The sequence below is a fragment of the Rana temporaria genome, chromosome 5 (assembly GCF_905171775.1).
Source record: "Rana temporaria chromosome 5, aRanTem1.1, whole genome shotgun sequence".
NCBI classification, from domain to species: Eukaryota; Metazoa; Chordata; class Amphibia; order Anura; family Ranidae; genus Rana; species Rana temporaria.
This window is the reverse complement of record NC_053493.1, coordinates 250,816,683-250,829,928: the sequence shown is the minus strand read 5'-3', so window position 1 is coordinate 250,829,928 and position 13,246 is coordinate 250,816,683. Positions and strand designations below refer to the sequence as shown.

General features: G+C 41.3%; 1 protein-coding gene across 3 annotated transcripts in view; it reads left to right on the top strand.

Annotated features, from left to right (window-relative positions):
• MAK (male germ cell associated kinase) overlaps window positions 1-13,246 on the top strand; it is a 98,324-nt gene that overhangs the window by 71,119 nt on the left and 13,959 nt on the right. For all 3 annotated transcript variants that reach the window (XM_040353714.1, XM_040353715.1, XM_040353716.1), the window contains exons 11-13: window positions 1,997-2,112; window positions 5,524-5,655; window positions 10,160-10,282. In XM_040353714.1, the coding sequence (XP_040209648.1) occupies window positions 1,997-2,112; window positions 5,524-5,655; window positions 10,160-10,282 (371 nt within the window). The remainder of the gene's footprint in view (window positions 1-1,996; window positions 2,113-5,523; window positions 5,656-10,159; window positions 10,283-13,246) is intronic.

The following is a 13,246-nucleotide window of genomic DNA, read 5'->3' as shown; positions in this document are numbered from 1 at the left end:
TATGGAGATTTTTAAGTACCGAAGTTTGGCGCCATTCCATGAGTGTACGCAATTTTAACGCATGACAAGTTAGGTATCTATTTACTCAGCGTAACATCATCTTTCAGATTATCCTAAAAAATTGGGCTAACTTTACTGTTTTGTTATTTTTTTAATTCATGAAACAGCGTTTGAAAAATTATTCTGCAAATACCATGCGAGATAAAAAGTTGCAATGACCGTCATTTTATTCCCTAGGGTGTCTGCTAAAAATATATATATATATAATGTTTATGGGTTCTGAGTAATTTTCTAGCAAAAAAAATATGATTTTTACATGAAGGAGAGAAGTGCCAGAATAGGCACGGTATGGAAGTGGTTAAAAAAAATCCGTTTATTGTGTTTTATTTAGCCATTAAATGATGATGATGATGATGATGATGATGATGATGATGATGATGATGATGATGATAATAAAAAAAACAGCTAAAAAAGTACTGTCTTAATATCAGCTTTCTGCAATCCTCCTATACATCTTCACTCAAAAAATGGAGAGGGAGGATCAGTACATAAACATGCAGATGGAAGGAGAGGGATGACCTCATCCATCTGCTGCTGCTCCTTCTTCCCTGTCTAGTTTTAGGTTGAAGGCAGAGAGATGACCTAGCTATATTGCTTAACCACTAGTCCACCGGGCCTATTTTGGCACTTCTCTCCATGAAAAAAATCACAATTTTTTTGCTAGAAAATTAATCAGAACTCCCAAACATTATATATTTTTTTTTTTAGCAGACACCATAGGGAATAAAATGGCGGTCATTGCAACTTTTTTTCTCGCACGGTTTCATGAATTAAAAAATAACAAAACAGTAAAGTTAGCTCAATTTGTTTGTATAATGTGAAAGTTGATGTTACACTGAGTAAATAGATCCCTAACATGTGACGCTTTAAAATTGCGCACACTCATGGAATGGTGCCAAACTTCGGTACTTAAAAATCTCCATAGGTGACGCTTTAACATTTTTTACAGTTAACTATTTTTGAGTTACAAAGGAGGTCTAGTGCGAGAATTGTTGCACACGCTCTAATGCACGCGACGATACCTCACATGTGGGGTTTGAACGGCGTTTACATATGTGGGTGGGACGTGCATGCGTGTTCGCTTCTGCGCACAAGATAACGGGGACAGGGGCGTTTTGAAAAAAAAAACATTTTATTTTATTTTTTTTTACACTTTTTTTTTACAATTTTTTTTTTTTTATCACGTTTATTCCTATTACAAGGAATGTAAACATCCCTTGTAATAGGAATCAGTGTGACAGGTCCTCAATATGGTCTTATAGACCCCACATCTCTCCTCCAGGCTTACAAGCATGAAATCGATGAAAAAAAAATCACAGATCACACGCCGACAGCCGCGATTGCGGCTTTGTTTACTTCCGGGTACCGGGCGTGACGTCATAACGTCGCGCCCGGGCCTTTCGACGGTCATAGAGATGACTGGTGACCACCTGGTCACCAGTCATCTCTATGCTTTCCAGCAGCGCCAACCAATTCGCTCTCCGGGCCCCTGATGGCACGGGAGAGCCCGGGGGAAAGCACCTGATGGCGGCGGGAGGGGGGGGGGACGTCCCCTCCAGCTTCCTATAAGAACGATCAAGTGGCGGAACCGCAGCTTGGATTCGTTCTTATCGTGCACAGAATCGGCAGCTGAAGACGGCGATATCTGAATGATGCTTGTAGCTGCAGGCATCATTCAGATATCACGCACAAAGTCAAGGACGTCATATGACGTCCTCCCGTGGACAAGTGGTTAAGGTGAGCAGAGAAAAGTCAGGTCACCAACTTGGTTTTGTAGCAGGGATTTGTAAATCTCATGATAAGCTGGACAACAAAATTGGCAGGTAAATCGGCTCTCATATACTGTATGTATAGAAGTTGCGTATTTAGCGGTGTTTGTGGAGCTTTAATGTGAATAGTCGAATGCATTGTACACTAAATACTGCTTCATTTTTAGCTTCACAGATTCTACTGATTTAAACAAAAGTGTAAATATGGTTACAGCAAGAACAGACTCTGGTAAAACATTGTCTGCCAAACAGCATTACCTCAGACAAGCAAGATATCTACCAGGTAATCATTATTTACCATATTGCCATTATTGGCTGATTTACATAAGCCACAATTGAAGCATGGAGGATGGTCTGTACTCTGTACACACTTTGTCAGATATGGAGGGAGGCTGAATGAACCGTTTTTCTATGACATGTAAAATGTTTGTGTGTACAGGGGGTATATGCCATATCCATGACTGCATGTATATGTACCTTGGTAGTCATAACATTTGTTTGCAATAGACTGTTGTGCCAAACTGCCATATGAACAGTAGAAATAATGCCCAATTGTTGGGCCCCATTCACATTGTACTGGTGTGGTATACTGCGGTGTGTGTATGCATAGTCCTAATGTTATAAATCATGCGGCCCAAGACAGCTATGAGTGCGGCCCAACACAAAATCGCAAACTTGCTTAAAAATGTAGATTTTTGTCGAGTCATCAGTTTTCGGCAGCACCTACTGTATATTTGTGCGCAAATATTTAAGGATAAAGCCCACAAAGGGCAAAATTTGACTGAAAAGATCTGATGAGCACCTTGAGAATTCATTGAGAATTTATTTTCCTTTATAATAAAACATATTACAAAAATTTTTTATTACAAATAGGTACATTATTTATATCGGTGATCAAAAACTTGTGTTTTTTTTTGGTTAGTGTATTTTATGTGTGGCCCAAGACAATTCCTCTTCTCCAAATGTGGCCCACGAAGGTCAAAAGGTTGGACACCCCCATTTTAAATAAATGGTGTTCACATCTCTGCTGTTTTGCAACACGATTTGGAAAATATCACCTGCTCAGTTTCTTTTTCTGTCCTACAGTGTTATAACCACTTCCATACCGGGCACTTACGCACCTTCCTGCCCAAGCCAATTTTCAGCTTTCAGCGCTGTCGCACTTTGAATGACAATTGCGCAGTCATGCTACACTGTACCCAAACAATTTTTTTTATCATTTTGTTCCCAAAAGTAGAGCTTTTTTTTTTGTGGTATTTGATCACCTCTGCGATTTTTTTTTTTTTTTTTTTTGCGCAACAACTAAAAAAAATTCAGAAAATTTTGAAAAAAAAATTAAGTTTTTATTTTGTTCTGTTAATTTTTTTTGTAAATAAGTAAGTTTTCTTCAATTACGGGCACTGATGGGCACTGATGAGGTGGCACTGATGGGCACCGATAGGCGGCGCTGGTATGCGGCACTGATGGGCACTCATAGGCGGCACTGGGCACTCATAGGCGGCACTGATAGGCACTTATGGGTGGCACAGATGGGCACTGAGAGGTGGCACTGATGGACACTGAGGGTGGCACTGGACACTGAGGAGTGGCACTGATGGCATTCCTGGGCATCACTTCACTCATGTTGACATGTTGCTCATGTTACACATGTTGCCAGTCATTTGTGGGCACTGATTTGCATCTATTGTGCTAATTTTTTTTTTTATTGTTGCCTATTATTGCGTCCTGGCGGCTTCCTTGGTGGTCCATCTGAGGAGGGGCTGCGCTGATAAACAATCAGCGTGACCCCCCCCCCCCCTGTCAGGAGAGTCTGTCAGACGCGAGTGAGGAAGAGCCGATCAACGGCTCTTCCTGTTTACATCGTGATCAGCCGTGATTGGACGTGGCTGATAACGTGGTAAAAAAACCGTGCCGGAGGCTCTTTACCGAGATCTGAGATGCAGAGTGTCAGACTGACACCCCGCATCGCATCACCGATCGCCGGGCTGTGTGCGCCGGCTTGTTATTCTGCTGGACGTCAATAGACGTCCAGTCAGGATAACACAACCACTTCCCGGACGTCAATATACTATTGACCTGACAGGAAGTGGATAAGGTCCATAAACGTCTATGGCATTGCATGAAAACATATTATTTTTGCGTTCTAATGTTCTGCCAGCCCTGCCAAGCTGACTGGTAAATGTGTGGACTCACGTGATAACACATTACTGAAACATGCAACCAAAAGCAGATGGTGTAAATTGATTCATTCTTCCAATGATCATCGCTTTCTCAGTTCCCAGCTAACTAATGATTTTTTTCCCCACTATTTATTAACTCTTTTGCCTCAGCTTTACATCCACTTTTTAATATCCTTTTTGAAGCTTGAAGTAGATCAGCCTTAGGTCAAATGCACCTGTTAACGATATCTGAATGATCTCCAAAGCATCTTAAAATTATGTAAAACCGTGGCCATTAACACAAGCCCAACGCCAATTCACACAGATACATAGGGGTTGATTTACTAAAGGCAAATAGACTGTGTACTTTGCAAAGTTCAGTGGCTCCAGAGCTTAGTAAATGAGCAAAAGCTCTGCTGACATCCAATTATGTGCAAGCAAAACTGTTGTTTTTAATATTTTCCTTGCACATGATTGGGTTTTCTTTGCAAAGCTTTACCTCATTTACTAAGCCTGGAGCAACTGAGTAGGTACGCTTTCTATTGAACTCATTGGTGCACATCTCTAGATAGTAAAGGCTTTTTATCTTTATACTGTATGTCTTCACTCCTACCAAGACCCCCTTCTCTCTATCCCCTCGTCACCTCCTTCCATACTCGCTTTCAGGACTTCTCATGAAGACTCTCCTATCCTCTGGAACTCTCTACCTCAATCTGTTTGGCCATCTCCTACTTTGTCCGCCTCTAGACAACCTGAAAACTCATCTCTTTTTAGGGAAGTCTAACCCGCCTCTCTCTAACAACTGAACTTTAACCTTCTTCATAATTTAATTTCCATACACCTAGTAAAGTGGTTTTAAAGCTAAAACTGTTTTACAAATAATGCATTCCTTGCATTAAGGTGAAAAAAAAAAAAAAAAGTTTAATACTTGCTGTGTCCCCCTTCCCCTCCCTTTTCCCTAAACACTTACCTACAGTCCTTCATTGTTCTAGCGCTTTGCCTGGCTTCAACTCTTCCCTCTCCCTGCATTCACAGGCTTCACTGAAAGCATTAGGAGCCATTGGCTCCTGCTGCTGTCAGCCAAATACTGTGAGAAGGGAACATGGAGGGGTGGGCCGAAGCTGTGATGTGTGTGTCTATGGGTGCACACAGCCTGGCTTGGGAGCGCACCTGCATTGCTGTGGGGGCACACACAGAAGAGGAGGAGCAGTGGGGCCCCATAAGAGCAGGTAAGTATATTTAACCAAAAAAGCTTTAAGAAACTCTTTAGGGTTTGTATCATTTGATCCTGCCTTTTAGATTGTAAGCTCTCATAAACCGGGCCCTCCTAAGCCATTTGATTTGACTTGTAATTGTATTGTACAGCGCTGAGCAAACTGATGCTCCATAAACCCTGTATAATAATATCATCTGGGCCTCTTTGTGGCTCTTATGAAATTGAACTGTGTGTCTCTCTTCTGCTGTGTGTGTAGGGGTCCTTTGCACATTTTATATTAAACCAGCTTGGCAATAAAATACTTTTTTTTTAAATTTAGGTATGAATCCCAAGAATGTGACGCTGATATCTACTAATAAGGAAGCTAACCATTCTACTTGGGGCAGTTCCCTGTCAACTAAACCTCTTGCTCCCATTAATGGCGGAGTGGCATTAAACAGAAACAATGCAGGTAATAATTATGCTTAAAGTATATATAAACCCTAGAGCACAATATATTATATTGAAGTTTCCTAGTCTATAGATGTGGTGGCTGCTTTAGTTTCTTGGATTCTTTTTTTTTCACCTGGCAATTCTATTAGTAACAAACTTCATGTCCTAGGGTGACAACACTGTACTGTATACAAAAGAGAAACCGCATTATCACCCAGGGGCAGGACTAACGAAGACCTACCCCTCTCCGTAACTTTGTGGGAAGTGTTCTGTAGTTTACACACAAATGTAGGACTGATAACTTTTTGGGGGGTTTCAGTGCAGCAGAGGCACTGTGGTGTCAGTTGACTAGCAGGATCAACAGGTATTTTTTACACTTGTGGAACAAAGATAATGTAGCGCCTCCCCCAATTTCAGGGGGCCTGGTGGTGACCCCCAGAGACAGAGAGGGCGGACATTCGAGTCACCTTTGGTGCTTCCTTAGAACGCCATCCCTCTCAGCATTGTCTCCAGTTAATGAGCAGGCTCTCCCTTGCAGAACCTTGAGCACATGGTCATGCTTCAGGTCTACCCAGCTGGAGCAGTTCCTCACACACCCACCCAGACCACAGTCTGGGCAGAGAAGACCTAGATCGCCTGACTTTCTCCAAATAAATACTTTTTCCCAGCAGTCATAGTGGCCAGTACTGATTGGCTGAGAAATATGTTTATTCCTAACCTGAATTCACTGTAGCTCATCTTACTAATGCCAAAGGCAACAGTGCCACATATTGCCAAAAGGGAGAAACCACAACTGAAACAGGTTTAGGAGGAAACTTATTTGATCTCTAAAGACAACAAATTAGCCAGGCTAACTACCACCCAGCACAGCTAAATGTACCTGTAGCTCTGTTTTAGGATGAGGGTGCTACAATAATAAAACACTTTTAACTATATTTTAACTGAACAGAAGGTAGCGAGTAAGAAGTTTAATTGTAGGGCTTTACCTAAACTATAATAATGACAATATAGATGTGGATACCATATTTGTAAAATGCCAATGCATTTATACCTTGCTAATTAAATAAGGCACATAATCCCATGTCATACTATTATTATATTATTATGGGGAATTTTATATAGGGCCAACAGTTTGCACTTACAAAGTAAAGGGAGACAGTACAGTTACAAATCGATTTAATACAAAAGGGTTAGGGGGCTCTGCTCATAGGATCTTATCATTTAAAAGGGAAGGTCAATTGCTACAAAAGGTAATAACTATGAGGAATTAACTGATGAAGAAAGTATGTTTTTAGTTTGTTAGATAGAGGCGAGATAGGTCTCCCTGAAGTGATGAAATTTCAGGGTCGCCTTAAGGCTGACAGAATAGGTTATAACCAGAAAGTTTGTAGTAGGGAGTTCCAGAAAATGGGAGCGCCTTTGGACAAGTCCTGAACCTGAGCATGGGAGGAGTTGATGAGGATAAAAAAGAAAACAGGAGGTCTTGGGAGGAGTGAAGAGGACAGTTTTGTGATATATTGAGTTATGGTTGTTGTAGCTCGGGGGAGAGTTGTGGATGGCTTTGTATGTTGGTATTTAGATTTTTTTTTTTTTTCATTGGGTGGGCAAAAGCCAGTTGAGGGATTGGCAGAGGTGATGGACACTGAGCATTTTGTAAGGTGAATGAGTCTGTCTGTACTATATGATCTCTCAAAATTGTGTGTAGAATGTTTAAGGATTAGGTCTGCAGCAACTAATACAAGGCCCCACTCATGCCTCAGGCCATACGCTCGATCTCATTTTCAAACAAGATTTGGAAATCGACATCCTGGGAAATGAGCCGCAACCATGGACCGATCACTATGCCATCAAATTCACAATCGCCAAAAACGCCAGCCCAAAAAAAACGACAAAACTGGTGACAACTCACTGGACTAGATCTCAGAAGAAGCTCCACTCAGAACTCTTCAGAACAACACTAGGGAACAAAATAAAAACAACCCAACAAAAACAAACAGCCACAGAAACACTTGACGCCATCAACAAGGCGCTACTACAGTCAGCTGACTTAGTAGCACCAAAACGCAAAACTTGCATCCGGAAAAACAACTCCAGCTGGTTTAATGACCAGCTGACATTGCTAAAGCAAGAGCGTAGAAGAGCAGAAGCTGCGTGGAAAAGGTGCTCTTCAGATAAAAACCACACCATTTACAAGATAATAACAAAGAAATATCACAAAAATCTTCACGGCCAAAAAAAATCATTTCTCCAACATCATCGCAAATGCCCTTAACTGCCCCCGAGAACTCTTCAAGCTGGTCACTCAGACTATGAATCCTGCTTGTTTAGAGGCCCCCAATTCTGATTCACAAGAATTTTGCAACGAATTATCGGATTATTTCATTAATAAAATTGAAAAAATCTGTGAAAGTATTCAGCAAAATGGAACCGTCATCAACTCCCCCCCAAATCACAAACCTAATACCCACATAAATATGCCGCAATCACCAAAATTCACTCTAAAACCCATTTCCATCGATGCCACTAAAAATATCATCGGGACTCTGCGTAATAGCACAGCACCCAATGATATCATCCCCACTAAACTGCTGAAAGAAAGTGCCGATATACTGGTACCAGCTATCACGCAGCTCATAAACCAATCATTCAAGGAGGGCATGGTGCCCACCTTGCTGAAACAAGGTACAATAAAACCAATTCTAAACCAACCGGAGGCCCATAACAGCACTAAATGTCTTCTCCAAGGTAATGGAGAACGTAGTTGTACAACAGCTGCAACTGCATTTAGACACCCATAAATTACTCGATCCATTTCAATCAGGCTTTCGTCCGGGTCACGGAACAGAAACGGCGCTGCTTAAAATATGGGATGACGCTCTAGAGGCCGCAGACGAAGGAGAATCTTGTCCCCTGATGCTGCTGGACCTAAGCACGGCTTTTGACACTGTAGACCATGGACTACTACTGGCTAGGCTAGCTGAAGTAGCCGGAGTTGCTGAAGGTGTTTTACCCTGGTTCTCCTCCTTGGAAAACCGATCACAAATGGTGAAACTGGGGTCTTTCACTTCTGAAAAACGTACGGTGTCATGCGGAGTCCCTCAGGGATCTCCCTTATCGCCCGTATTGTTTAATATCCATCTTCGCCCTCTCTTTGAAATCATCAGTAACCAGAAGTTACTTTACCACTCCTATGCAGACGACACACAACTGTATTTCCGCATCTGCAACAAAAAGGATCATTTTCTTGGACTAGAGAAATGCCTCACTCTAATAGATAACTGGATGACAAACAGTTATCTTAAACTCAATGGTTCGAAAACAGAACTTCTCCTGTTTCACGCTAACCGGAAAAATCACCCCGCGTCAACATGGACTCCCCCACCCATTCTGGGTAAAACTATCACCCCTAGCACCAAAGTCAAAAGTCTCTGAGTCATTTTCGATACCTACATGACAATGGATGCACAAATAGGGTCAGTAGTCAGCGGATCCCACCATCTGCTGCGCCTACTACGCAGACTCACGCCCTTTATCCCGAAAGAGGACATTGCAGTCGTGGTGGGAACAATCATCAATTCCAGACTCGACTACGCAAATGCCCTCTATCTAGGACTCCCCAAATACCAAATCACTCGTCTGCAAGTCGTTCAAAATACGGCCGCTCGACTAGTGACTGGGAAAAAACATGGGAATCAATCTCTCCTTCACTGAGATCCCTTCATTGGTTGCCAGTAAAAGACAGAATCACTTTCAAGGCACTCTGTCTAATACATAAGTGTATTCATGGAAACGCCCCCCAATATCTATGCGAAAAAAATAAAAGCCCATAACCCCAATCGCATTCTGCGATCCACCAATCAAAACCTCCTCCAGATACCCAAAGTTAGATACAAGTCCAAAGGAGATCGAAGATTTCAAAGTCCAAGGACCCAGCCTGTGGAATGCACTACCAACCACCATCCGGCTGGAGTCGGACCGCTTGGCTTTCAGGAGAAAGGTTAAAACCCATCTCTTCTGAGGTCAAGGGGTTCCTTACCCATGAAATGGATACAGCGCCCAGAGGCGATTCAGTTTGCATGTGTTGCGCTTTACAAGTCTCTCTCTCTCTGGCTCTCTCTCTCTTAAGACTAATTTAATTTACCCAGATTTGCTCTCAAAAGTGACTATGATTTTGTTTAGTGACTAAGTTCAGAACTAATAGATAGGAGCAACCAACTATTTTATCAGTCTGGTACTGTAAACTATTATACAAATTATATAAATGTTAGAACTCACAAAATAGAATATCACCAGATATACTGTAGGTCACATGGGCATTTAAAGCAGACATTAACTAAATGTAGTTGTTTAGTTGACTTTGTCATTAGTTTCTGTTCATATCTGGGGATTTTCATACACTGGGAGTCTCATAACCAACATAAGACATTGAACAGATATTACAAATGCATATCCATTAAATGGTAACTTGAAAAATTTGTATCTTGGAAGATATTGTCATGTGATAGTTTAATTCCTCTTTCCAGGAACACTTGCAGGATTTGCTGGTCCAACATACAACACCACAGGATACATTCCTTCTTTTTACAAGAAGGAGGTTGGATCAGCAGGACAGAGGATACAGCTTGCAGCGATTGCACCAACTACAAGTAAGATTTTGTGTGTGAAAAATATTTCCATAATGGTAATAGAAAGAGAGGTGTGGTGTATGGGTCTGGGTTAGTACATGTGAGTTCCAGATAACGCCAATCCACTGTCTTAAAAATCTTGCTGCACTCAGATACAGTTCAGGGCAGGGGGGCTATCTGGAATCATACTGATAGTAAACAATTGCTTTAGGTTGCTTTCATACTGCTCTATTGCAAAACACAGTAAAATTGCATATGCATTTTTGCCACATTTCTGGTGCGTTTTGCACCTGTGAAAAAAGTGATGGGACACCAAAAAAGCAGCCATGTTTTTGCAGCATTTTTAATGTGTTGTGCATTCATTTCAGTTGGGAGGTATGTTTTTGGTGCATTTTGTTAGTGCACAACCATGCACCAAAAATGCAGCAAACAAGACTTTAAAAACGTAACTGACTGGTGTGAAGAGCCCGTAGGATTTAATGGTCATGCATTTTTCTTCCGCTTTTGGTAAGGCAAAAATGGAGGAAAAACTGATCAGTGTGAAATAGGCCTTAAGCTGCATCAACTTATCCAAGGTCCTTGTACATTCAGCAAAGAAATAGTCGAAGTAGTATAATAAATAAATTATTACATTTCATAAACTAATCAACATGAAAAGCTCGATCTTGCTTATTCATCTTATGCTGGTTATGTATCTGATGAGTTTGATGAAACAATCATTTTGATGCTCTGATGGAATACATCTGTTTCACTACCAATTCAATTGTTTTCAACCATCAAATGGTGTGAAAAGGATTTGATGGGTTGGCAAATCTTAAAAAACTTGCAAGTGGACTGTGCAGTGCGTGTATCACCCAGCAATTTTATCTTTAAGTTTTGGATAAAGTAAAGAAGAAATAAAACCTGTCAGATTTTTATTGCTCCCTTTGTATTCCCATAAGGGAGATTTCCCACCATTTACTGTTAACAGAAACACAACATGAAATAAGTGCAACTTTTCCTAATATTTGGGGAAATTCAAACTTTGGCATCTGTTAATGGAACAAGTGTCCACAATGAAAAATATCTCCTCTATTCTTGTACGGTGATGATTGTAACATGTTGGATTTGCACTTGCCTTGTCTGTCTCCCAGTATAAGTGGTTTCCATTACAATTGGTGAGAGTAAATGTTCTCAATGGGGACACAGACCAAAATAAAAAGCCAACAGATTCTTACCTATCTCTATTATGGCCAAATGGAGAAAAAAAGTTTGCCTAATGGTATACTTTAAAATTGGTCAAAATAATTGGCTTTATTGGTTGATTTTATTTACGTTTAATGACCCACATAATTGGACAGTTTGTCAGAGCCTCTGCATGTGGCCTGTCTAGTAATATCTACTGGTAACTTCACAAATTAGGCCCAACACTCAGTAGAAGAAGAGCAAAGTGTGACCTCCAAATCTGCCACTAATGAGGACCTTTTTTCGAAGCATGTCAGATATCAAACAAGATTCTAGAACAAGGTCTATTTTCTTTGTGCAGAATTCATGAACTCCCCCCCCCCCCCCCCCCCCGTGCGTCTGGGCTAGAGTAAGCCTTAGGGCCTGTGTCACCTTTGTTCAGGTCATAAATTCTTCATTCCCCATAGAAGTCTATGGGAATACAAAAGCAGCTTGAAATTGGTCAAATCAGGTCAATGAATTTTGAATGATCTCAGGTGGATCTTAAAGAGGAACTAAACCCATCAATTTAATAGTGTTGGGAATGGAACTGTCACAAGTTCATGTCAACTGAAGATCAAACGGAGGCTAAGATGGAAGCTTGCTTGGCTGAAAATGATAGGAGGGCTTAGTTCCACTTTAAAGCAGAGGTTCACCCAAAAATCCACTTTTTGACATTAGCTGTAGCATACTGCTAAGGCTGGGTTCACACTACGGTTTTCCCGTCCGTCAGCCGCATACGATTTATATGTAAAACCGTATGCGGCTGAAACGGACGGGAACGTATGGAACCGCACATATGTACGTTTTCCATTGACATTAATGTTAAAGGAAAACGTATGCGGTTGCCATACTGTTTTAAAAACGACCGCAAAACCGTGGTTGAACACGGTTTTGCGTACGTTTAAAAAACGTTTTGCCAGCAAATCGTACGCACCCGGATGCATCTGAGTGCATACGATTTGCAATGCATTCTCTATCTATACGTTTTCCCTTCCGTGCCCGTACGTTTTCAATACTGAAATCGTATGCGGCTGACGGACGGGAAAACCGTAGTGTGAACCCAGCCTTACATCTGCAGTATGCTGTTTTTTTTTTTTTTTTTTTTAATTTGTACTTATCGTTATATGAGCCCTTGTTTTCCGGCTCCGAGCGGGGAATCCTGTGGGGAATGGGCGTTTCTAAGCGAAGAGGAGTTGATTGGCGGCTGCTAAGGCGTGTCTTGGCCTCTGTTTATTCTTCAACTGCCATGATGCTGCACATGTGATCAGTTATGACACCAGCCATTGGATGGTTTGACAGTTTGGTTGAGAGCACAACCAAGGTGACAGTTAGCATTCCCGGCATGCCAGGAATGTAACTGCTTTTTCAAACTGTTAAATTGATGGGTTTACTTCCGCTTTAAGGATGCTGGAAAGTTTATTTTGAGGGTGAACCTCCGCTTTAAACTGTTGTCTAAAACTAGATCATTGACACAGCCCAAAGCCCATCAACAGAGGCCCTTGTAGTAACCCTATCTCTGAGTTTTGCTTGCTGAGCCCTGAGTGTAGCACACATGAAAAGTAGTTGAATGGTGTAAGCAGCTTAAGTATATGTATATGTACTATAACTTTTTATTAGGATTTACAAGGCTGTATTTTCTTGCTCTTCCTTGCATATATTTGCACAATTTAAAATCAATTGCAATGTGCTGTAGGGTGGCTGCTCACACCAAATACATTTAGGTAGATTCACGTAGGGGCGCCTAAAATTAGGACGGCCTAGCCTAGTCTTTTTAGGCTA